Source organism: Lithobates pipiens, unplaced genomic scaffold, assembly GCF_037356315.1.
Source record: "Lithobates pipiens isolate NorthernLeopardFrog02 unplaced genomic scaffold, aLitPip1_a1.2 Scaffold_18, whole genome shotgun sequence".
NCBI classification, from domain to species: domain Eukaryota; kingdom Metazoa; phylum Chordata; class Amphibia; order Anura; family Ranidae; genus Lithobates; species Lithobates pipiens.
In genome coordinates, this window is record NW_027507758.1 from 517689645 (window position 1) to 517713914 (window position 24270).

General features: G+C 40.6%; 1 protein-coding gene across 1 annotated transcript; it reads left to right on the forward strand.

Annotated features, from left to right (window-relative positions):
• Positions 1-1025: 1025 nt before the first annotated feature.
• On the forward strand, positions 1026-17619 carry RSAD2 (radical S-adenosyl methionine domain containing 2). The gene is made up of 6 exons (XM_077488741.1): positions 1026-1420; positions 4768-4929; positions 6387-6616; positions 8330-8479; positions 10218-10250; positions 13902-17619. Exons 1-6 carry the CDS (start codon positions 1120-1122, stop codon positions 14064-14066), a joined length of 1041 nt encoding a protein of 346 aa, XP_077344867.1. The 5' UTR covers positions 1026-1119; the 3' UTR covers positions 14067-17619.
• Positions 17620-24270: the final 6651 nt, after the last annotated feature.

The following is a 24270-nucleotide window of genomic DNA, read 5'->3' on the forward strand; positions in this document are numbered from 1 at the left end:
ATTGTGTATTTATTATCATATATATTTTTTTCTGCACACATGCTGGCACTTGGATGCACTTTCATGGACTGACACAGATTTGTTTGATGTCACGATTCTTTTGACAATTTTAAGATTTGCGATTCTTTTCTTGTCACTTTATCACGATTATATAGATCATTTTTCATTTTATGAATATTAGTAGGAAATAGTTTTATTTCAAGCACTGTATTATTCACTTGGTATTTATCTTAGAATTAATGGAATTTTAATCGCATGAGCACGTTTTCAAGATCTTATGCGATTATTTAGTGATTTTAATTTTAATCACATGAGTGCGTTTTCAAGATATAAAATATTTACAAAAATGTGAGGGGTGTACTCACTTTTGTGAGATACTGTACTTCCCCGTCAAACCTTCTACACTCCTCTCCTGCAAATACTACCTCCTATCAGGCCCATCCGCACATCTTTTCTATGCATACTGCCCCCCATCATATCATTTGCACTCTTCTCTTGCACGTACCACCCTTTAACATACCCTCTGCAATACTCTCCTCCACATACCCCCATCATACCCAACGCAATCCTGTCCTATACATACCCCTCATCATACCCTCCACGCTCCTCTTCTACACATACTGCCCCCTATCATACCCACTGCAATCCTCTCCTACCATACCCCTCATAATACCCTCCACATTTCAAAAAACGTATGACACTTAATTCAAAGATAAAAAATTTCAGTACAATACAATAGATTTATTTTCAATTTATATTTAAATGCTGGTTAGAAAAACACATGAAAAGAGTAACAAATACATGAAATTGGCACTCTTCTTACTAAATTCACATAAAATAATTTGCTATTAATAGGTTGAATGAGTTTATATACTGTACAGTATGTATCATCATGCATTGCCAAATTGCCTTATAAAGCTTCACCACTTGAGGCACTAATGAGCAGAAACGAAACTCCCTTAGACCATTTATTGTGGTTATTGCAGGTTTCTGGTTTGTGTGTTGTGAATAGAATGTGAAACTGACTTTCTCAGGAGCCAGCTGAGCCTATATAATCAGTGAAGGCATGAGAGCAGTTCAGTCACTCCCTACCTGTCAAATAAAGCTCATCTTGGCAAGATGCTGTCCCAGAGCTTTCTACCTGTTGTGGTGATACTTGTCTTCATCTGGAAGAACATGAGCTCTCTGCTTCATGCCATGAAGATGATCTCTAGGTGCTGGTTACTTTCTGCATCTGAAGTCCTTTCTGTCCCAAGCAGACAGATCCAGGATCCAGAGAGGGTTATACCCACCAGTGTCAACTACCACTTCACCAGGCAGTGCAACTACAAGTGTGGATTCTGCTTCCACACCGCCAAGACCTCCTTCGTCTTACCGATAGAAGAAGCCAAGAAAGGACTGGCCATGCTGAAGGCTGCAGGTACTAGACAAATCTCTTCTTTACTATGCTAGCTAAAGATTTTGTTATTTCCTATTGGTGAAAAAGTTGATATGTCCGCTCCTCTAGCCTGGAGCATTCTTTATGGCCCTTAGTCGGGCATTACCTACAGTAGTGTTTCTCAACCAATTTTCAGGCAAGGCACCCTTTAAAATTATGGAAAATCGTGAGGTGTCCTCCAGAATGATGGACAGTCTTGAGGCACCCATTCTAAAATGTAAAACGTTTTCTAATAGTTTTACATACTACAGCAACATCAATACATGTAGGACACACAACAGAGGTGATTTATTCTTCCAAAGCAAATTTACTTTTGCAAACTGTGAATACTGACTAGTATTCCCGTGTTTCTCTTTCCCTCAGTTTTTCTCCATCACTTAGCTAATGAGACCCCAAAGCTGATGGAGAGAGGCAGAGGAGGGTCAAACAAGGATGATATGCAGGCAACTGACATCCTCCTTATCAGGGGAGGATGTCATTGGTTGTTTGGAGGTTGGCAGCTAGAAGGTTGTAATGATGCACAATGAAAACCTGTGGATTTGTCTAACTAAAATGCAGGTTTCCTTCACCCACCGCCGGCTTATATACAAATTTGGGGTAATTTTTAGGCATTTTTCCAAGGCACCTCAGAGTACCTGGGCACCCTGCTTGAAAAAAGGCTGACCTACAATAATACCTAAATGTGGCCATACACCAGCAGAATTTTGTTTGAACATTTGGCCGGAAATTTAGAAAAAATTTGGTCGGTACTTGCAAAAATACCATTATAGATTTAAAAATTGTGTAAGAAAACCCTGAAATGCCATGCAAAAGTTTTTAAAAAGCAACAGGAATTGTAACATATTTAAAGAATAATTCCAGGCATCGGCATGTTATACATAGTAACATTGTTCCAGCTGTGACTAATGTAAATATATATATATATATATATATATATATATATATATATATATATAATGACATTCTTGTCCGACGCCACTGGAAGCTGCAAATATCTGAAGTAGACACCTCTACTCCAGTGATCTCCACTTGCTTCTGACTGTGTAGCCTCTGATCGAGAAAGGTTTTCCAACAGGAGTGCTCGACAAAAGTTGATTTTACAACTGTCCTCTGTTTTACAGGGAGGCCCACACACTGATCGAAATGTGGCCACTCCCTGCTCAACCAGCAGAATTCCAATCCACCTGTGGCCACCTTTAGTATATGTCTTGGGAATTGTGTTCACAGACTTATATTTATATCAGAACTGCTCTTCATCAAATATAAGTGATAGGGAGTAGAAAAGTAATTTCAACACCTTAGTAGAAGACCAAATGCATCAGAGATGGAATTGGGAAGCATCTTGAGCTGATTTCATCCCATCCTATTATTAAGTGGTGAGCACTTCAGCCTGGCAGCACTAGTGTTGTCAGTTTGAATCTTAACCACTGTACTACCTACATGGATTTTGCATGTCCTGTCTGCCCCTGCATAGGTTTCCTCCCACACCCCAAAGAAATGCTGGTAGGTTAATTGTCTCCTGTCCAAATTGGCCCTAGTATGTACAAATGTGAGCTAGGGACCTTAGATTGTAAGCTCCTTGAGGGCAGGGACTGATTTGAATGTACAATATACAGTGGTGTGAAAAAGTGTTTGCCCCCTTCCTCATTTCCTGTTCCTTTGCATGTTTGTCACACTTAAGTGTTTCGGAACATCAAACCAATTTAAACAATAGTCAAGGACAACACAAGTAAACACAAAATGCAATTTGTAAATGAAGGTGTTTATTATTAAAGGTGAAAAAAAATCCAAACCATCATGGCCATGTGTGAAAAAGTGATTGCCCCCCTTGTTAAAACATACTATAACTGTGGTTGTCCACACCTGAGTTCAATTTCTCTAGCCACACCCAGGCATGATTATTGCCACACTTGTTCACAATCAAGGCATCACTTAAATAGGAGCTGCTTGACACAGTAAGGTCCACCAGAAGATCCTTAAAAGCTACACATCATGCCGAGACCCAAAGAAATTCAGGAACAATTGAGAAAGAAAGTAATTGAGATCTATCAGTCTGGAAAGGGTTATAAAGCCATTTCCAAAGCTTTGGGAATCCAGCGAACCACAGTGAGAGCTATTATCCACAAATGGCGAAGACATGGAACAGTGGTGAACCTTCCCAGGAGTGGCCGGCCGCCCAAAATTACCCCAAGAGCGCAGCGACGACACATCAAAGAGGTCACAAAAGATCCTACAACAACGTCCAAGGAACTGCAGGCCTCACTTGCCTCAGTTAAGGTCAGCGTTCATGCCTCCACCATCAGGAAAAGACTGGGCAAAATGGCCTGCATGGCAGAGTTCCAAGGAGAAAACCACTGCTGAGCAAAAAGAACATCAAAGCTCGTCTCAGTTTCTCCACAACACATCTTGATGATCCCCAAGACTTTTGGGACAATATTCTGTGGACCGATGAGACAAAAGTGGAACTCTTTGGAAGGTGTGTGTCCAAGTATATCTGGCGTAGAAGGAACACTGCATTTCATAAAAAGAACATTATACCAACAGTAAAATATGGTGGTGGTAGTGTGATGGTCTGGGGCTGTTTTGCTGCTTCAGGACCTGGAAGACTTGCCGTGATAAAAGGAACTATGAATTCTGCTGTCTACCAAGAGATCCTGAAGGAGAATGTCCGACCATCTGTTCGTGTACTCAAGCTGAAACGAACTTGGGTTCTGCAGCAGGACAATGATCCTAAACACACCAGCAAGTCCACCACCGAATGGCTGAAGAAAAACAAAATGAAGACTTTGGAGTGGCCTAGCCAAAGTCCTGACCTGAATCCTATTGAGATGTTGTGGTATGACCTTAAAAAGGCCGTTCATGCTCGAAAACCCTCTAATGTAACTGAATTAGGACAATTCTGCAAAGATGAGTGGGCCAAAATTCCTCCAGGACGCTGTAAAAGCCTCATTGCACGTTATCGTAAACGCTTGGTTGCAGTTGTTGCTGCTAAGGGTAGCCCAACCAGTTATTAGGTTTAGGGGGCAATCACTTTTTCACACAGGGCCATGATGGTTTGGATTTTTTTTCACCTTTAATAATAAACACCTTCATTTACAAATTGCATTTTGTGTTTACTTGTGTTGTCCTTGACTATTGTTTAAATTGGTTTGATGTTCCGAAACACTTAAGTGTGACAAACATGCAAAGGAACAGGAAATGAGGAAGGGGGCAAACACTTTTTCACACCACTGTATATGTAAAGCACAAATTGATGGCACTATACAAGTACCAGTAATAAATAATATTTTGTGATCTGAGCCCTATTAAGCCTAATTTCTGTCTTCCAGGTATGGAGAAGATTAACTTTTCTGGAGGTGAACCATTCTTGCAGGACAGAGGGAACTTTGTAGGAAAGCTGGTGGAGTATTGCAAGAAAGAGCTGAAGTTGCCCAGCATCAGCATTGTGAGCAATGGCAGTCTGATCACAGAAAAGTGGTTTCAGATTTATGGTGAGTTAAATGAATGGAGCTTTAACACGTATTTCTATTGCAGCAGAAAGGTGTAATTGTTTATTTTCTTTATCTTTATTTAGTATTGTAAAGCTGGCCATATTCTAGCATCATTTTTAAATGAACATTTGAACAAACATTTGTTCGAAACTTCTCAGTTCATTCAATGGCTTGACGAGGGTCTTTCAAAAGTACTTCAAAATTGTCTTTGCTGTTAACATTTGATTTAGGAACGAATGGACTTTACTGAACGAAAACCACATACACTGTTAAAAATTTCCATCCTGTTTCTTCAATCTTTCTCATCACTGTGGTCGGACAGGAATGTCAATTTACCCTACTAACTATTTGAAAATCAGAAGAACATTCTTAAAATTATATATTTTCTTAAATTAATTTTTGTTAGTGTATAGCTAGCTTAATGTGGTTATATAGTTGCATAGTTAATCTGGTTAAAAAATACACATCTAGTTAAAACAATAGAAGGGGAAAAAAAAGCTGAAGTTACACTTTGTAGAGCTCAGTGAGGAGAACAAACTAACTAACAAAACAAACTAACTAGCTAACTCATATGTGCTAAGCCATAAAATCCTCATTGCTTATGGGCTCTTGGGGAGATGCACATGCAGGGTACAGCCGCCAATACAAGTGATTGGCTTTAAGCAGCCATGCTTAGGTTAATGCCGCCAGCTTCTACATCAGTGTTTACTTGTGCATGCATGTAGGGCTCTTCTCCTCAAATGTGAAATTGATGAGTCTGGGGAGAAGTGCTATCTGCACATGCTTGAGTAAAATCTGATGCAGAAGCCATTGGTTTTTACCTGAGTATGGCCACATACATCCATTCGATCATATTGGTGGCTGTACACCTCAGCATACAGGAGCTATTAAGCATCCGTGTGCATGAGATCAGTCAATTCATTTAGAAAAATGTGTAAGCTGATCTTTAATATAGTCTAAGCCCTTGTACACACGGTCGGATATTCCGATGGACAATGTCCGATAGGACCGTGTTGTCAGATAATCCGACCATGTGTGGGCTCCATCGGACTGTTTCTGTCGGAGTATCCGACGGACCAAGTTTTCCAGCTGGGCTATAAAATTTTCTGACAACATGATCCGATCAGACTTTGTCCGATTGTGTGTAGAGAATTCCGATCAAACAAAGTGCCACACATGCTCAGATCAAATTCCTAGACCAAAGCTATTAGCTGCTAGCCTGAATGTAGTCCCATCGTAAAAAAATTACGTCATGAAGTTCTGAATGATCGGATTTTCTGAAAACTTTGTCCGACCGTGTGTATGCAACAGTTTCGGACAAAATGCATCAGCCAAAATCCGTCGGACAAAATCCAACAGATTTGGTTGTCAGAATGTCCGACCGTGTGTACAAGGGCTTATACATAAAAGAACTCGGTCATGTTATTTTCCTAAATGAAGATCTATTTATGCCCCAGGAGAACACCTGGATATCCTTGCCGTGTCCTGTGACAGCTTTGTTGAAGAAGTGAACAAGCTTATTGGTCGGGGACAGGGAAAGAAAAACCATGTGGAAAAACTGATGAAGATCAGAAAATGGTGCCGGGATTATAACGTGGCTTTCAAAATAAATTCCGTCATCAACCGTTACAATATGGACGAGGACATGACAAAAGAGATCGAGATGATCAGCCCGATACGCTGGAAGGTAGGTGGCTGTTTTGTGACTTTCAGCTTTCCAAGGGTTCGTTCACATGTGGGGCCCACCTGAAGACAGACATTCAGCTGCTGAGGGGTGTCCACATGAAAAATGTAACGTTCAGTGGACATTACTACTGCCAAAAGTACCCATGCAAGTGTATGGGGCTGTCTTGGACAGGGCTTCCCTTCAATTTGCTGAGGTTTCCTATCATTTCCTGTTGTGTTTCCATGACAGGAGGTGGATGGAAATCTCCACAGCAGGACATAGCAAAAATAACTTTATCAGTGTTTTAACCATTCCCTACCTTGTCAGAAAAAAAAATGGGTATACACACATGTTAAGTTTGACTGTAACATCTCTTATAAATATTAAGCTATTTGTCTCCATACAACACAGTTACTCTGAGCATTGGCCAGTGTTTATTATGCCGCGTACACACGAGCGGACTGTATGGCCTACTTAGTCCGTCATACAATCCGACGGACAGTCCGTCATACTTTCCACTGAACGGACTTGACCACACACGGATACACGAACAGTCCCTCGAAAGCTTGCGCGATGACGTGTACAGCACGTACGACGGGACTAGAAATAGGAAGTCCAATACACAGCAAAGCACCCTTCCGCCGTGTAAATCCTTTCTGGGCATGCGCCATTCTTAGTCTGTCCAACTAGCACACTGATGACCGTATTGTCCGCTGAAACCAAAGTATGACAGACAGAATTACGGAAATTCCGAAATACTTAGTACGCCAGACTGCACGCTGAAAAAGTCCGCTGAAGCCCACACACGAGCGGACTGTCCGCTGAAATGTGTTTCGACGGACTAAGTAGGCCATACAGTCCGCCCGTGTGTACGCGGCCTAAGCTGTAAGGAAGTTTAAACATCCTTTATTGTGTTCACAGGTCCTAACAACCTTAACTTGAGCTGGCCATGCATGGATTTGAGAGTTGGCCAGTTCAACAGAGACCGGTCGAGATTCGATTCATGTATGGGCAGGCTGATTGTACCCAAGTCAATTGATGAACAACCAGCTTGTTGGATTTTTTACATGTGATTTCTGCTGGCAGCTATAGCCGCTAGCAACGGCCATTTTGTTCTGCCTGACGGGAAGGCTCCCCGCACACCCCCTGCCGGCAGAACGCAATAGTTCTGCAGGAGGTGTTCCTCCATCAACACAGTCAGTGTCGAGGAAGAAGGAAAGAAAATTGAGCCATCTATGGGCTGCTTTACTGTACAGTGATATTTACTGTACATTACTAATCCTTTAGCTTGGCCACCTCAGCTCCTCCTTACAGGCTCGTTTACATGTGGTTTTGTACTCTGGCCAATGAAATGTATGAATGCCAAAAAGCTTCATGTGCCGAAAGTGTTAAAAAATATGCAGTTCTGGGCACGTTTTAACACTGCTTTCTCCTGCCGGTAGAAAGGCGTTTAGAAAAGTTGCAATGTGCATGAGGCCTAACAAACAAATTTCCCAAGTAGCTTAAACATTTTTCCAGTTACTGTGCTCTGATATGATCTTTGCACCCACATGTATGTAAAGATACAGTCAAACATACAATGATCAATATAAAATCATATGCATATAAAATATAAATTTACTGATTTATGTGAATCTTTAACAACCCCAATGCACAGGAATGCCTAATGATAAAATATATAACAATGAAAGGAAAAAATTGTCTCCAGTCAATGCTGTTTCTGTTGATCCTCAGGTATTCCAGTGTCTCATTATTGATGGAGAAAATTGTGGTGATGATGCATTAAGACAAGCTGAAAAATTTGTCATCAGTGATGAAGAATTCAGAGGTTTTCTGGATCGACATAAGAACAATAAATGTTTGGTTCCAGAATCTAATCAGCAGGTATTGTACTTAAAAATAACTAATATGATAATTTTACACAATCACAGATCTGAATTAGAATGGATTAGGTTTAAAAATAAGCTCTGAGGGAAATTTCCATGGTGGATTGCTTTTCAGGCTTTTCTAGCATTCTTCCAAAGGTTGCTAGGGGTTTCTTGAGCTTTGGCTTATTGCTCTCTCATTTGTTGCATGGATAGAGTCAGGGCCATGCTACCTGACAAAGTTTGTAGCATGACACCATTTATCTTTTTAAACCGTCTAAGCCCTTGTACACACGGTCGGAGATTCCGACAACCAAATCCATCGGAGTTATTCCGACGGATTAATTCCGGACGAGGTCCGGAAGTGATGTTGCATGCACACGGTCGGACTAAGTTGTTGGAAAATCCGATTGTACATAATGTGATGATGCTATTTCGTTACGAAGGGACTACGTTCAGGCTAGTAGCCAATAGCTTTGGTTTAGGAATTTGATCTGAGCATGCGTGGCACTTTGTCCGTCGGAGTAGGCTACACATGATCGGAGTATGTCCGATTGGAGCATTTTGTTGGAAAATATTTCCGGCAAGTTGGAAAAGTTGGTCCGACGGATATTCCGACGGAAACAGTCTGATGCAGACCACACACAGTCGGAATATCCGACAAAACGCTCCGATCAGAAACATTCCGACGGAATCTTCGACCATGTTTACAAGGGCTAAGGGTGGCAATCTGACCACCACGGTAAAGTTTGCATTCTTCCTACTGACCACTAATGTAAGGGTTCCCCGAGACCTGAAATTTATTTTAAGGATTCCTCTAGCGTAAAAAGGTTGAGAAAATCTGCCATAGAGCATCAGTTATCACAGCTCCAAATCTGCTGGGGCTGCTGACATCACATCAGCAATGGTGGCATCTAGCAGCAGTCTCAGGACTTTTGGATGTCACATAAGGGAGGCTTATACTGGTAAATAACATGCATAAATACATTAAATGCACACATAATCTTATAGGAATATTGTTGTTAAATTAATGATCTGGCAAAAGGGTCTTTATAACCTCCAATACAGTACTCAGCAAAGCAGTTGAATGTAAGATTAGAGATGATTGTCAGATATCCCCTGTAAATACGTATACTGGGACCAATTTTTATGTACTCAGCAATGGAGATGTGTATACAATGGACAACATTTTTGGGGGTTCATGCTGTGTCTGTTGGAGTTTGTATTCCTTGAGCTGTGAGGTTAGGACAGTTATGGTGAACCTTGGCACCCCAGATGCTTTGGAACTACATTTCCCATGATGCTCAACTACATTGCAGAGTGCATGAGCATCATGGGAAATGTAGTTCCAAAACACCTGGGGTGCCAAGGTTCGCCATCACTGGGCTAGGAGGTGTTAATGGTGGATGAGAAGACCTGGTCATTGTTTTTGTTGACCCCAAAGTCTTTTAATAGGGTTGAGATCAGAGCTCTGTGAAGCCCACTTGAGTTGGGTTCCTCCACTTCAAACTCATCAAACAATGTCTTAATTGAGCTGGCTTTGTACGCAGAGGTACAGTCATGCTGGATCTCAATCTTACTGATTGTTTAAACAAAAAAAGGTAAAGGTTCTGTGCAGGGGTAGATGGGGAAGTAAAGAGCCCCCCTACACTGGAGAGGTCACAATCTGAGACCCCTTTCATGTAATAAATATCTTTATTACTGCCAGAACCATGTCACATCCGTATTTAAATATTTCTGTTTTCTTTTTATTTCAGATGCGGGATTCTTATCTTATACTGGATGAATATGTAAGTTTATAAAAAACTGAATGCATTTTCATGTCCATTCATTTATGTGTTTTTTGTAAATAATTTATCCACTGTACAACTCCCCCCCCCCAACAGGTTATATTTCAGACATACTGAGCGCCCATTTACACTATTGCAATGTGTGTTAATGTGTATTATGCTGCTCATTAATGTGCATCTCATTTAGACAGCTCATTAATGCATTGTCTGTGTTGTTGAGCCATTTAGAATAAACTCTGTTACCACTTTGCAGTTGTGTGAATGCACCCTTAAGGAAAAACTGTTGCTGACTTTCTTCTGAAAAGTTGCAAACATTGTTATCCCTTATCTTCAGCCCTGACTGAGTCACTGTTCTGAAGCAAGTATGCAGCAAGTGAAGTAAAAAAAAATCCAATATGCACTCATGTTTCATTAAAAGTAATAAAGATAGAGGCTCAATTATAACCACTAGCTTTCCACTAGCAGATCAGCAATGGTAGCCTATGTACTTCTCTCATAATGGCCTTCCTTTAAAGTGACTGTCACTAAAGTAAAGCTTTTCAGTAAAGGTTGTGAAAGAACATAACTTTCCTGATGCCTGTACTAATGAATTCCAGAAAGAAAATAAATCTTCTGCTGGAGTCCACATTGAAAGTGACACCTCACTCAGTCATTCCTCCTGCTGACCTCCATGTCACTACTGTGTGCTGTAATGGGTGGATGTCAGAGGTAGGAACCAGAGAAAGACCCAGGAGATTAACACTCTGAGTCCCTGTACACACGGTCGGAGATTTCGACAACCAAATCCGTCGGATTTTTTCTGAAACTGTTGCATACACACGGTCGGACTAAGTTGTCAAAAAATCAGATCTTTCAGAACGTGATGACGTAATTTCGTTACGATGGGACTACATTCAGGCTAGTAGCCAATAGCTTTGATGTAGGAATTTGATCTGAGCATGCGTGGCACTTTGTCCGATCAAAATTCTCTACACATGATCGGAGTATGTCCGATCGAACCAGTTGGTCGGGAATTATTTCCAACAAGTTGGAAAATTGGGTCCGACGGATATTCCGACGGAATCAGTCCGATGCATACCACACACAGTCGGATTATCCGACAACACGGTCCGATAGGACACATTCCGACGGATTCTCCGACCGTGTGTACAAGGCTTTGGAATTGTTGGATTCCCATCAGACTTCAGCAGAACATTTTGCAGCATCTGAGCAAGATTATAAGCCACAGACAGTAGGAAAGATAAGTATTTACAGACTTCTTTGACAGGTGTGCTTTTATTAAAAAGAATTCTGTAGCAACAGGGTTGTTTTAATCTAGAACAGATCAATTATTCTGTATCAATGGATATTTAAATAATTCAGTGCCCAATATAGGACATTTTGCCCCACATCCCGTGAATTAAATAGAAGAATGTACAAAAAAATTTAATTTTAGGGTGCCCAATTACTACACAAGATTAAAAGTCAACAATCCACTTTTATTAATCCATTAAAGCCAGGTTTAAACGAACTATATTCAAGTTTTATTCCATAATATAAGGCTGAATCATCATATTTCACGCTACAACAGATGATACATTGTCGACATGTTTTGCCAAGTTCACGGCTTCTTCAATTGCCTCTCGTATCCATGCGTTACGTCACAACACATGTGACTTCGACTTCGATTGTGACGTAAAGCGTAGGATACGAGAGGCAATTTTGACACCGGAACAGATGCCCAGGTACGAGCTCGGCGCTCGTTTTTACATCGCTCAGCTTACATATGGAAATGTGAGTTTTTATGGTTCTACTCAAATAAACTTCAAACCCTTTTTCAAATATACTGCACCATGGTAGACCTCTTTTTATCTCTCTTATACTTTGATACATTGAGCATGTAAGCAATCTGAGTGATCCAAGTAACTACCGCCCAGTGGAAGGAGAGGAAAGGAAAGGATCCCCCCTGGCTTTACCCCATACACAGTATGAACGCCTAGGAACAGACCGATCCGAAGGGATCCCCCCCCCTTAAACTTCGCTACATGCTGTTTACCTTACAGCAGTAAGGTAATCATTTACTACAACCACGGGTGTCAGTGACACTGAAAACTCATTCCTTTGCACTTAAAGGCACATTAACACTGAATGTCAGTATAGCAGCACACAGTGTTCCTGTGAAACACTTGAACATTTGCACTACTGTTGCACACTGGACCGGAAATAGTGCCAAATATTGTACTAGAGACTTGATACACCCAGCTTGTTAATTTAATTTTATTTATTTATATACTTTTAATTTGTTTTATATATATATAATCTCTGTTTCTCCTTGATGAAATAAGTCACGTTCTGAATTATTCACTTTTTTGCCTACTTTGCACATTTTGAAACAACACGTAGTAATACTACTTACCTGTTTGCGTAATATTGCACATGCTGGATATATGTTTTGTATATGTTTTTTAAATATGTTTACTGCACAATAGGATTTTTTTATGATGAATGCTCATGTCCCCTCTAACGTGCATGCTAATTAATTTATGGTAACATTTTAGTATACTCTCCTTGCACTTTATTTGGTCAGTTAAACCGATGAATGTTTGCTATCTATAAACATAACTCAGCAATTCTAATAATATATTATATATAAAAATAACCCTGTGATAGGAGCGCAAAACCACCCATGTTTCTGAATACTTATACATTTGGGCACGAGTTTGGCCCTTACGGTGTATGCAGCACCTATTTTTCATAGTTATAGATTCCTTTTAGCGCAGGAGTACCTACCTTACAGTCCCTCTGCATTGCACTCTGTTTTATGCTTTGGGATGGTGGGTCAGCAAGCCCGGACCACAATCTACCAGCCACTTGGCAACGATCTACTGGTAGATCGTGATCTACAGGTTGTAAATGGGACACAGTGTGTGTGGGGATTACATTCCTTCTCGTAGCTATAGCCACCTGTTCCACTGATTTGTTGTCATCAAAATTGATTGGTTCCATTATCTAATATAGATACGGATGATTCTTTAGATTTTATATTCTAACAGTTGATTCAGTTTTCTACAAAACTCCTGAAGAAGCTGGGAACTTGGCAAAACATGTCGAGAATGTAATCTGTTGTAGCATAAAATATGTTGATTCAGCCTTACATTGTGGATTGAAACCCGAATATGGTTATTGTTTTAATCAGGTTTTAATGAATTAACAAAATGGTTTGTTGACTTTTAATCTTGTGTTGTAAATGGACACCGTAAAAATCCATTTTTTTTGTACATTCTTCTATGCGATATTTAAATAACCTTCCCATTATCTTTTTACTTTTAAACCACATAATACTGGTGTTTGGGAAAGAGGCTGAGCAGGTCTGTGGAGGCTTCCTTTTACAAAATCACAGACCCCATCTCTGCATTTTTCCCAGGCCACCCAGGCAATACAATTCTGCCAGCCTACTGTGTGCCGCCTGCCCATTGCTTCCTTCCGTTTGGATTTTCTTCCACTGGTACACTTACCCAGAGATCCTCCTATGGGGCTTTGATGTTCTCTCAGTGTTCTCAGTGATGAAACTTTTCTGATATGACCTGTTGCTGTCACCTTACTACAACAGCTGATGAACACTGCTGTAAAGTGACATAAGCAACAAAGCTCATTGTTATTCTTCCTTTCTAGATGCGTTTTCTGGACTGCAGAAAGGGACGAAAAGATCCTTCCAGATCCATCTTGGATGTTGGTGTTGAAAATGCCATCAAGTTTAGCGGTTTTGATGAAAAAATGTTCTTTAAACGAGGTGGGAAGTACGTGTGGAGCAAAGCAGACCTGAAGTTGGACTGGTGATGACATCATATGGTCATATGATGGACTTTACATACAAGTATTGTATGCAAGAAGCACTTTTACTACAAGCATTTAGTAATCATTCCAACCTCATTCCGTGACATCCAGGACATATTTGCCATGCTCTAGAAAATACTAGCGACAGTCCACTTAATTAGCTTCACACCAGCATGAACTGATGAAAAAGTATGTAGATAACTGAATTTACAGTATTTTCGAACTTTTTATGGCATATGTAAGAGAGGTAAACCTCAGAAAGCTTATAAGAAGTGAAGTTTAGTGAATTATACTAAAATCTGGATTACGTAATTACTTTTGTCTTTAAAAATTTGTCTTTGGGTATAAAACAGTCCTAAGATGACAATATACTATACCGATGCCTGAGACAAACTTCTAAAGCTGTCCAAGACATATTTCATGGGATGTGACCATTCCAAAAGTATTTGTTGTATCCTATGAATATGAACATGTGCTTTGTTTTTATGTAGCAGCGTATCAGATTGTCTTCAATTACTGACCTTAGGACTTGTAATTTTGAGCACTGGATGCTATTTTCAAGCAATGCGTTTACAAGGGAATTTGAGGTGCATACTCTCTTTGATGTCCTATTTTGACCTCACTTCACTCCATCACTCTGGCTGGCCAAATAAGAGGTTACCACCATTTGGCATAGGAAAAACTCAGAGGATTGCAGTATTAGCCCATAGTTACATCTATGTGACGATGCACATTTGTATGCTGGTTTTACATGCGTTGGGCAGCCTTGTTCATTTAAAAGGGCTTCCCAATGCATATAAAATTGCACTAAAAAAGTGTATGTACCTTTTTTTTCAGTGCATGGGGGAAGAAACCATGTAATGTGGTATGGTAAAATCCACGTGTTAGCAAGGTGTGTTGTGGTTCTATTAGGAATGAACCTGCAATAAAAGCAAACGTTTGTGCACTGCATGAACACATGTGCGATTTTGTGCATATTCACATGGCATACAAATGTAGATGGGGACTTAGATGGTTAGTACCAGTATTTGCCATCTGCTTGTATAAGCTATATTTTGCATGTGATGGATGAGAGTTTAAAAAATGTTCCTCCTAAATCTCTTACGCATAAAGCAATTATCTTATAAGCTAATATATAATTTATTGTCTGTACAGGAAGCTTCATAAGCAAAAATATGTCTGTTAGTTTATTCGTGTTATGTGTACATTATGACTTAAGCTAACCATAGACTTATGCCGCGTGCACACGATCGGAATTCCGGCCAGAAAAAGACAGATGAGAGCTTTTCATTGGAAAATGCGACCGTGTGTATGATCCATCGGAAATTAGCTGTCCGAATTTCTGCCAGCCAAAAATTGATAGCATGTTCTCAATTTTCCCGACAGAAAAACTTTCTATCGGTAATTAAGATCATGTGTATGCAATTCCGACATGCCAAAAATCACGCATGCTCAGATTCAACTACGAGACAGAAGCTTTTGGCTACTGGCTATTGAACTTCCTTTTTCTAGTCACGTTGTACGTGTTGTACGTCACCGCGTTAGAAACCATCAGAGCTTTTTTCGACGAGAATTCCGATCGTGTGTACGCAGCATAAGAGATTCCTCCATCCACACAAACAAGGTGGATGGAGAAATACCCCTGCCAGGACATTGTATTCTTACATTGGAACCTGCTGCGGTCAGAATACAGTTTCAGCTTTTTCCAGCTGGGAAATAGAAATTTGTCCGATCCCCGGTAAACCAACTGAAGAAGACCAGCTCAACACTACTTAGATTTTGTTTTTTGAGATTCTACATTGTAATTAATTTATTAAATAGGATTGTTTTTACTGTGTCATGACATCATAAAGATGGAAAAGTTTATAGGTATGTAGAAGAATGAACACCGCTTTTTTTTTTTTTTTTTTTAATAGTGACAAAATAATGGTAAACCAATTTTGCATCCCTGCTCAATTAAAACTCTTCATGTTCGTGTTACAGAAAAACTAGAACTAGAAGATCCCATAACACAAATAGCTTTCTCCTTTCCTCTTTGCTTTGTAAGTTCCAGAGGCAATCAGAGCCATTATAATACTTTAATGTATCTCTTTATTTTGCAGTTTACCAATCCTTAGACATAGTGGCTGCATTCCTTTTCTTATTTTTACCCCTGATGATCCAGACAGCAACATGTTTCCTATCTTAAGGTGTCTGCTATCTAGATCAGTGATTCTCAACCAGGGTTCCTCCAAAGGTTGCTAGGGGTTCCTTCAGCATTGGGCAATTTCTGCTTCTGAGATAAGTTCCCACTGACCCCATTGATCTTTTTAGTTCTCTGTAAGGAGGTAGTTCTTCCCAATGACCACAAGTGTAAGGAGCGTTCTTCCCACTGACCATCACACTAATGTATCATGAGTTGTAGATTTCTAATATTTAGCAGGGGTTCCTCGAGACCAGAGAACTATTTCAAGGGTTCCTCTGTGTTGAAAAAGGTTGCTCTAGATGGAGGAACAACAGAGACACCTTTTGACAGCAGCATTGTCAGTCTGGGGGAGGGTAGTGTTAGACTAGCAGTTTTAGATGAACTTGACTAAGCCTAGGTTCACACTGAATGCAGGTTTGAAATCGTGCAAGTTCAGCTAAACTCGCACAATTTCAAACCTACTTTTCAGTCCGACTTCGGGAGCGATTTCAGAGACATCTCTGCAGATTCCTGCACAGATGTCTATTGAAACGTGGCATGCAAACGCGGTAAAACGGACATTTGAAATGTGGATTACTATCTGTCAAGTTAAATTGTTCAGGATAGGTTGTAAAAAATGTCCTGTGTACATGAAGCCTAAGGCTGAACTTGCGCTAACACTTGTGGAAGAAGTTGCAGTAACAGATTCTTTCATTTTAAGCATTGTAAGCACCCCTGTCAGTGTTAAATGGTTTGTCTCAAGCCTCTAACTACCACTTTTACTGGGCTTGCTAAGGGAGGTTGACAAAATAACAGACTTACTGGCAGGATCCCCAGGTGAAAATAATGAAAAAAGAACAAAAAAAGAAAATGAATGCAGCCATCACATTTAAGGAATGCTAAGTTGCAATATAATCAATTTTTGTTTTTGAGTTTAATAGGACTTTAGGAATTGAATCCAGTCAGTGGTGTATGCATATTCCTCACCTTACTTTTCTGCTGAAACAATCCATGTCTGTACTGCAGCCAATCTTTATTTGATGTGTCTTGTATTATGTCTGCCTATTAGACTGTAAGCTCTTATGGGCAGGGCCCTCTTGTATTGAATTGTATTGTTACACTGTCTTCCTTTATATTGTAAAGCACTACACAAACTGTTGCTGCTATATAAATCCTGTATAATAGTAATAATAATCATTTCAACATGAAATGCACTTTAAATACCAGATATTTACATTTTTACCGTGAATTTCTATTAATAGATGAATATTTGATATTGTGTACTGTGTATTCATGTTTACATGTTGGAAATATCCTATATTTTTTTATTTTGCGTTTTTGACAGTTTTCTGTTAGCGATTGAAACACTAATAAAATGGTATTCTAATATTATTTACTTTCGGACCTGCTTTTAATGAGTTCTAGATTTAAAAGTCAGTGATAACATTTACTTGAAGTTGCATGTAATGGCTATGGAGTCAAAAAAGAAAAGACGGGAGGCCTATGCGCAGGACCTACTGAACAACATCTAAAGTATATACAGGAATAAGGTGTGACAGATGTATACACTCTGGGGAGGATTTACTAAAACTGGTGCCGACAGAATCTGGTGCAGCTATGCATTGAAACCAATCAGCTTCCAGGTTTTAATGTAAAATCTTAATTGAACAAGCTGAAGTTGTGCCCCGTACACAAGATCAGACTTTCCGACAATATATCAGTGGAATTTTGTTCAAAGGGTGTTGGCTCCAACTTGTCTTGCATACACACAGTCACACAAATGTTGGCCAACAATTATGAATGTAGTGACATATGAGACGTACGGCGAGCTGATAAAAAGGAAGTTCAATAGTCATGTGATATCTCCATTACGAATGCTACTTTTACAAGACCGATCGCTTCCGGCTTGTACTTGATTCCGAGCATGTGTGGACTTTTGTGCAATGGACTTGTGTACACATGATCGGAAAGTCCAACAACAAAAATGTGTTGGGGAAAAAATTTGAGAACCTGCTAGCCAACATTTGTTTGGCGGAAAGTCCGACAACAAATGTTCAATGGAGCATACACGCAGTCTGACTTTTCCGCCAACAAGCTCACATCCGACATTTCTTATCTGAAAATCCGATTGTGTGTGCGTGGCATTAGAATCTAAATGGTTGCTATGCACAGCTGGAACAGATTCTGTCTGCACCAGTTTTAGTAACCCCTCCCCCACTGTGTTTGAATTAGACCACAAAAGGCTGCCAGGGTAAACAATGAATAAGTACAGAAAGCAGAAGAAAAGTAATAAAAAAGCAAATTTAAGAAAACATACAGTAGAGAGAGCATAGACAAGATGATGGTGAGATAAAAGGAAGGGAAAATAAATGTAATATTGAGAGAAAGCTTTGGTAATGGCAAAAGAAGAGAATCCAAGCTTGCTGAAAAATAGAGGCATCCTTGTTTGTACTCCAAGTGTGACACCTCTGTTTAAAAAAAGGAATTTTCTCAATCGAAGGCTAAGAAACACACTGTGCTGGTCCCCGATTGACTATATAGGCTCCACATACATACTGTCTAATCCAATGAGAGCGCCAAATAAATGACCAAAGGTCGAAAATAAATTAATGATAGAATTAATTTATAGCAGAACAAATCCAACACATTTTGGAGGACAAACACACTCTATAATAAACACATATAATATAAAATAGGGTATATACCCTTTGACTTAATATACATTATTTTTACACATATTTTTATATTTATGACCTTCTACTTTTTTAGATTTATGATCATTGTATTTGTTTTGTAGCCCTGATGAAGGGGGAATGTAATTGGCCCCTGAAATACATTGGATTTATTCTGCTATGAATTTTATCATTTTGTATTTAGCATAACAAAAAATATACAGACAAAATGTCAGGTAAGTGGGACAACATGAACAGGTACAGAAGAAATATAACAGTGATCCAGTTATCAAGGCCATCACCATCAACCTTTGAAGACTCTACAGAGTCCCAAATTCAGACCTGTAAACCAGTATTTTCTGCTCTTGTTTCTTTTTTTTTGTCATAACATAACACACAACCAAACAGTTAAACCCCAACAATACCTCCGGTAGGAAAGAGGCAGAATCCCCCCCCCCCCCCGCGCAACAGGGCCCAGGCCCCAGACCCCAGAGTAGAACAGAGCCCCTACCCCCCCCCCCCATGTATCCCAACTTAATACTTAGAACCATGGGCAGTGGGATATAGTGTAGGCACCCTAAAGAATCTTAATTTAATCAGTGTGTTGTACCTATACCCTCACCCTCCAGAGAGGCCTAGTTAACTAAAGCACCACTCCTAATCCTGATCTGTGCTCAGAGCTATATCTTCCCCCTGTGTATCCTTTGAGACAACCCACCTAATCCAGACCTTCCTGACCTCATACATCATCCGGTATAGAAGAACATCCACATTCACAACTTTCACCCACATCCCTAACGCCAGTTGTTCTCCATAGATCCACCTCGTAGCAATACGTTTCTGGACTCCAAAATATAGAATCCTCAGAAATATTTTAGTATATACATTCACCTCCTAATGGTCAAAAATTCCCAGGGGGCATCTCAAGGGGGTCTCAAGGGGGAACATATATAAGGGAGGGCAAATTTATCAGATATAAATTCAGTCACCATAGACCAAAGGGGGTGTATCTTAAGGCATTCCCAGACCATGTGAATAAAAGTCCCTTCCACCCCCATACATTTGTGACAGGAAGAAGATTCTCTGTTATGCATGCAAAATAATCTAGCTGGTGTATAATACATCTGATGAAGGTACCTAAACTGAATCATCCTATCCGTGCAAGAGATGACAGAGGTGAGATAAGTATCCAAAACTTCCTGCCACAATTCCTCTGACAACTCCAGTACAAAGGCCACCCTGCAAGACCTAGCCCTGGCTAGCAACCCAGGATACCCATGCCCCACCTCCCTATAGTATCTGGAGATGCATTTGGCTGGATCAGGGTCCAACAGGACCTTCTCCATAGCCGTATTTTGAACCCTAATCTCACCACTAACAAACTGCGCTACAGCTGCATGATGTAACTGAGCATAACAGAAATGCCAGGTCCTGGGTATCCCAAACTGTTCCCGTAATTGAGCAAAGGTGGACATTGTGCCATTCTGGTATATATGATGTAAATATTTAGCCCATACACATGCATCTTCCAGTTTAAATAACTCTTCCAACGATCAATTATACCACAGCGGACTATTGGGGGACAATCTTAAAGGCTCATCCCCTGCTCGCTGGGCACAGAGATTAAATATTCTACCAGGAAGTGCCATAACGGAGCCCACCCTTTCTACCCGGAACTTCCCTCCTATACACCATATTCAGGAAAGTTTCCTGCGAAGTAGCAACTGCAGCCTCCAGGAACGTACTTGCATTAGAAATATGGGGGGGGGGGAGCAGTTGTAAGAAAGACAGTTGCGAGGCAAGATAGTATGAACGTAAGTCCAAGAGGTCTAGTCCCCCCATCGTAACAGGTAATTTCAGTACAGCCAGGGAGACTCTGGGAGAACAATATTCTCACAGAAATCCCACTAGTCATTAGTAGAGTGACAGTGCAATTTTTTTTAGCACTGATCACTGTATTGGTGTCACTGGTCCACAAGTGTGTTACTTAAGCCTGGTACACACAGTCAGATTGTTGGTCAAAAAAGCGCCAGACTTTTGTTCCGAAGGGCGTGTGCTAGAAACTTGTCTTGCATACAAAAGGTACACAATTGTCGGCCAACAAACACAAATGTAGTGACGTACTAGGAGGAATTTCAGCTCTTAAACGCCAACCCTTTGGCACCTTCTACTAATGTTGTGTTTGGTGAGCATTGATTCTAAGCATGCGTGTTTGTACTTTCAACTTTCGTGTGATGGACTTGTGTACAGATGATAGTAAAATCTGACAACAGACCGATGTCCGCCGAAAATTTACTAGCCTGTTATCCAACACTTATTGGCACAAAGTTTGACAACAATTGTTTGATAGAGCATACTAATGGTCGGATTTTAGGCCAACCGTCTGTCATCACACAATTCCCTGCCGAAAATCCAATCGTGTGTACGAGGCTTTAGTGTCTGATTTGTTTGCCGCAATATCGCAGTTCCGCTATAAGTCGGTGATCGCTGTCATTACTAGTAAAAAAAAAAAGTTCCATAAAAATATCCAATAGTTTGTAGATATCATTTTTGCGAAAAACTAATCGAAAATACACTTATTGGGATTTTTTTTTACCAAAAACATGTAGCAGAATACATATTGGCCTAAACTGATAAAGAATTTTTTTTTTTTATTGGATATGTTTTATAGCAGAAAGTAAAAAAAATTGTTTTTTTTTTCAAAATTGTCTGTCTTTTTTGTGTATAGGACAAAAAAATAAAAACTGCAGAGGTGATCAAATACCACCAAAAGAAAGCTCTATTTGTGGGAAAAAATGTACGTCAATTTTATTTGGGTACAGCATCCAACGACCGTGCAATTGTCAATTAAAGTAACACAGGGCCGTATCACAAAAAAAGGCCTGGTCGTGAAGGGTTGTAAACCTTCCAGAGCTGAAGCGGTTAACTGTCAGTTAAGCGGTTAAGCGGTCAGTCATGGCATGATGGATGAGAGGTATGAAAGAACTTCTACTGCTGGGCACAGCCTGGTAAGCCCACCTCTCATTACATCAGGCACTTTGGCATGGCAGTTGGGTGGCTTTTAAATCTTACATATTAGTGGCCTAATTACTAGTTTTACTTTTTTTTTTTACGTTTTTTTGTGACCAAAGGTAGTAGACATGGGCAAAACCACTACAATGCGGGGGAACATGGTTAGATAAAAGTGGTAAATCCCAACGAAGACACTATCTGCAAGGAGTTTGTTGGTTCTCCTTGTTTTTGTGAGGGTTTCCTCCGGGGTACTCTGGTTTCCTCCTGCACTCTAAAGACATGCTGGTAGACTAATTGGTCCCTGTCTAAATTGGCCCTAGCATTTGTGTGGACCTTAGATTGTAAACTCATTGAGAGCAGTGACTGGTGTACACGTAAAGTATGTAAAGCGCTGTTTAAATTGTCGGCATTATGTAAAAACCTGTAATAAAATAATAAACAATTGAATCCATGGATGGCAGATTACTGTGCCTAAAAGTACAGTTATTGAAATCTTCAGAATTGCAAAATGAGAGCATTACAAGGCAATGCAACTGTTTTTTAGAGATCCAGGTTAATTTTAAGCCCTGGCAGCATGGCGCCCCTAGTGTCACAGCTTACCTATAGCAACATGATGGAGCTCAGTAAGATGGCACAATTTATCTGGCAATATGATATCCACATAGCAACAGGAGACCAATATGATAAAATGGCATCTCTTTGCCAATATGACCTCCCTCTAAGGCCGCGTACACACGCGGGGACTGTTCGCCCAACTTTGTCCGCTGAACAGTGTTTCGGCGGACAGTCCGCTCGTGTGTGGGCTTTCAGCGGACAGTTTCAGCGAACAGTCCGCTGAACAAGGTTTTTCGGAAATTCCGAAAAACTGTCCGCTGAAACTTTGTTTCAGCGAACAGTCCCCTCGTGTGTAGGCTTGTTCGTCAAACTAAATTCCGCGCATGCTCAGAAAGGATTTACACGCCGAAAGTTATAATGCAGTGTATAGGACGTCGTATTTTTCGTCCCGTCGTACGTGCCGTTCACGTCATCGCGCACGGTTTCAGCAAACTGTTCGTTCGTCGTGTGTGGCCATGTCCGTCCATGCTAATTTTGAGCGGACTGTTTGCTGAAACTGTTTGACGGACAAAGTTGAGCGAACAGTCCCCGCGTGTGTACGCGGCCTTACTCTAACAACGTAGAATGGTCACAGTTCTTGTACCACTCGTGTGTGGGCTTTCAGCGGACAGTTTCAGCGAACAGTCCGCTGAACAAGGTTTTTCGGAAATTCCGAAAAACTGTCCGCTGAAACTTTGTTTCAGCGAACAGTCCCCTCGTGTGTAGGCTTGTTCGTCAAACTAAGTTCCGCGCATGCTCAGAAAGGATTTACACGCCGAAAGTTATAATGCAGTGTATAGGACGTCGTATTTTTCGTCCCGTCGTACGTGCCGTTCACGTCATCGCGCACGGTTTCAGCAAACTGTTCGTTCGTCGTGTGTGGCCATGTCCGTCCATGCTAATTTTGAGCGGACTGTTTGCTGAAACTGTTTGACGGACAAAGTTGAGCGAACAGTCCCCGCGTGTGTACGCGGCCTTACTCTAACAACGTAGAATGGTCACAGTTCTTGTACCACTGCATCTTATTAGCAACATGGCCTTCCAGCACAGCAAAGCTGCTACAGTCATGGCTTTGGCACTTTGGGTATGATACTAGTACATTTCTGGTATGACAATACTGCATGATGCTGACATTGATCAATGGTGATCTCTTACCTAGGCATCAGTCACATGACACTGTTTCTCTACACTGTGACAAACAAGAAATTCACAGCAGAAGAAAAGTGTAGTTGGGAAATATACATATACAGGTATATGTATTTCATTAGTAACTTTTCAACTCCTTAAAGCAGTATTAAAATCAAACGCAAACATTTATTATGTAACACTACCGCCGCAGGGGCAGCTGGTTAGTGGCTCCCCTACTCCTGCACACCCAGGCAGCATGCATTCTCCACTTTCTTCCAGACACAAGAAGTAATTCCCTTGGCTTTGACTAGGAGCTCCCTGCCCCGCTTAAAAATAGCAAACTTCATACACAATTGTATGCTCTCCTTGTGTAGGACTGCTCCCAGCTGAACTGCTTGCAGGCACTACCAGCCCCCCTGGCTGCCCTGAAGATCTCCCAGGGCAAGCTAATCAAAGGGTTAAAGAGGAAGTAAACCCTGAAGGGGTTTACTTCCTCTTTGTCTCCCTGCAAAGGTAAAGCATAATGCATAGTAGACCATTATGTGTCACTTGCCTGACACAGGAGCCAGCAATGTCCCTGCTGTCCCCTGTAGTCCGGAGCATCCATCTTCTTCTGGATATTGCTGCTCTGGCCACT

Excerpts from the sequence above, each read along its gene's own strand:
- RSAD2 (XM_077488741.1), top strand. The coding sequence starts at position 1,120 with ATGCTGTCCCAGAGCTTTCTACCTGTTGTGGTGATACTTGTCTTCATC. Across the intron at positions 1,421-4,767 it reads GGCCATGCTGAAGGCTGCAG|GTATGGAGAAGATTAACTTT; the intron begins GTACTAGACAAA and ends TCTGTCTTCCAG. Across the intron at positions 10,251-13,901 it reads ATCTTATACTGGATGAATAT|ATGCGTTTTCTGGACTGCAG; the intron begins GTAAGTTTATAA and ends CTTCCTTTCTAG.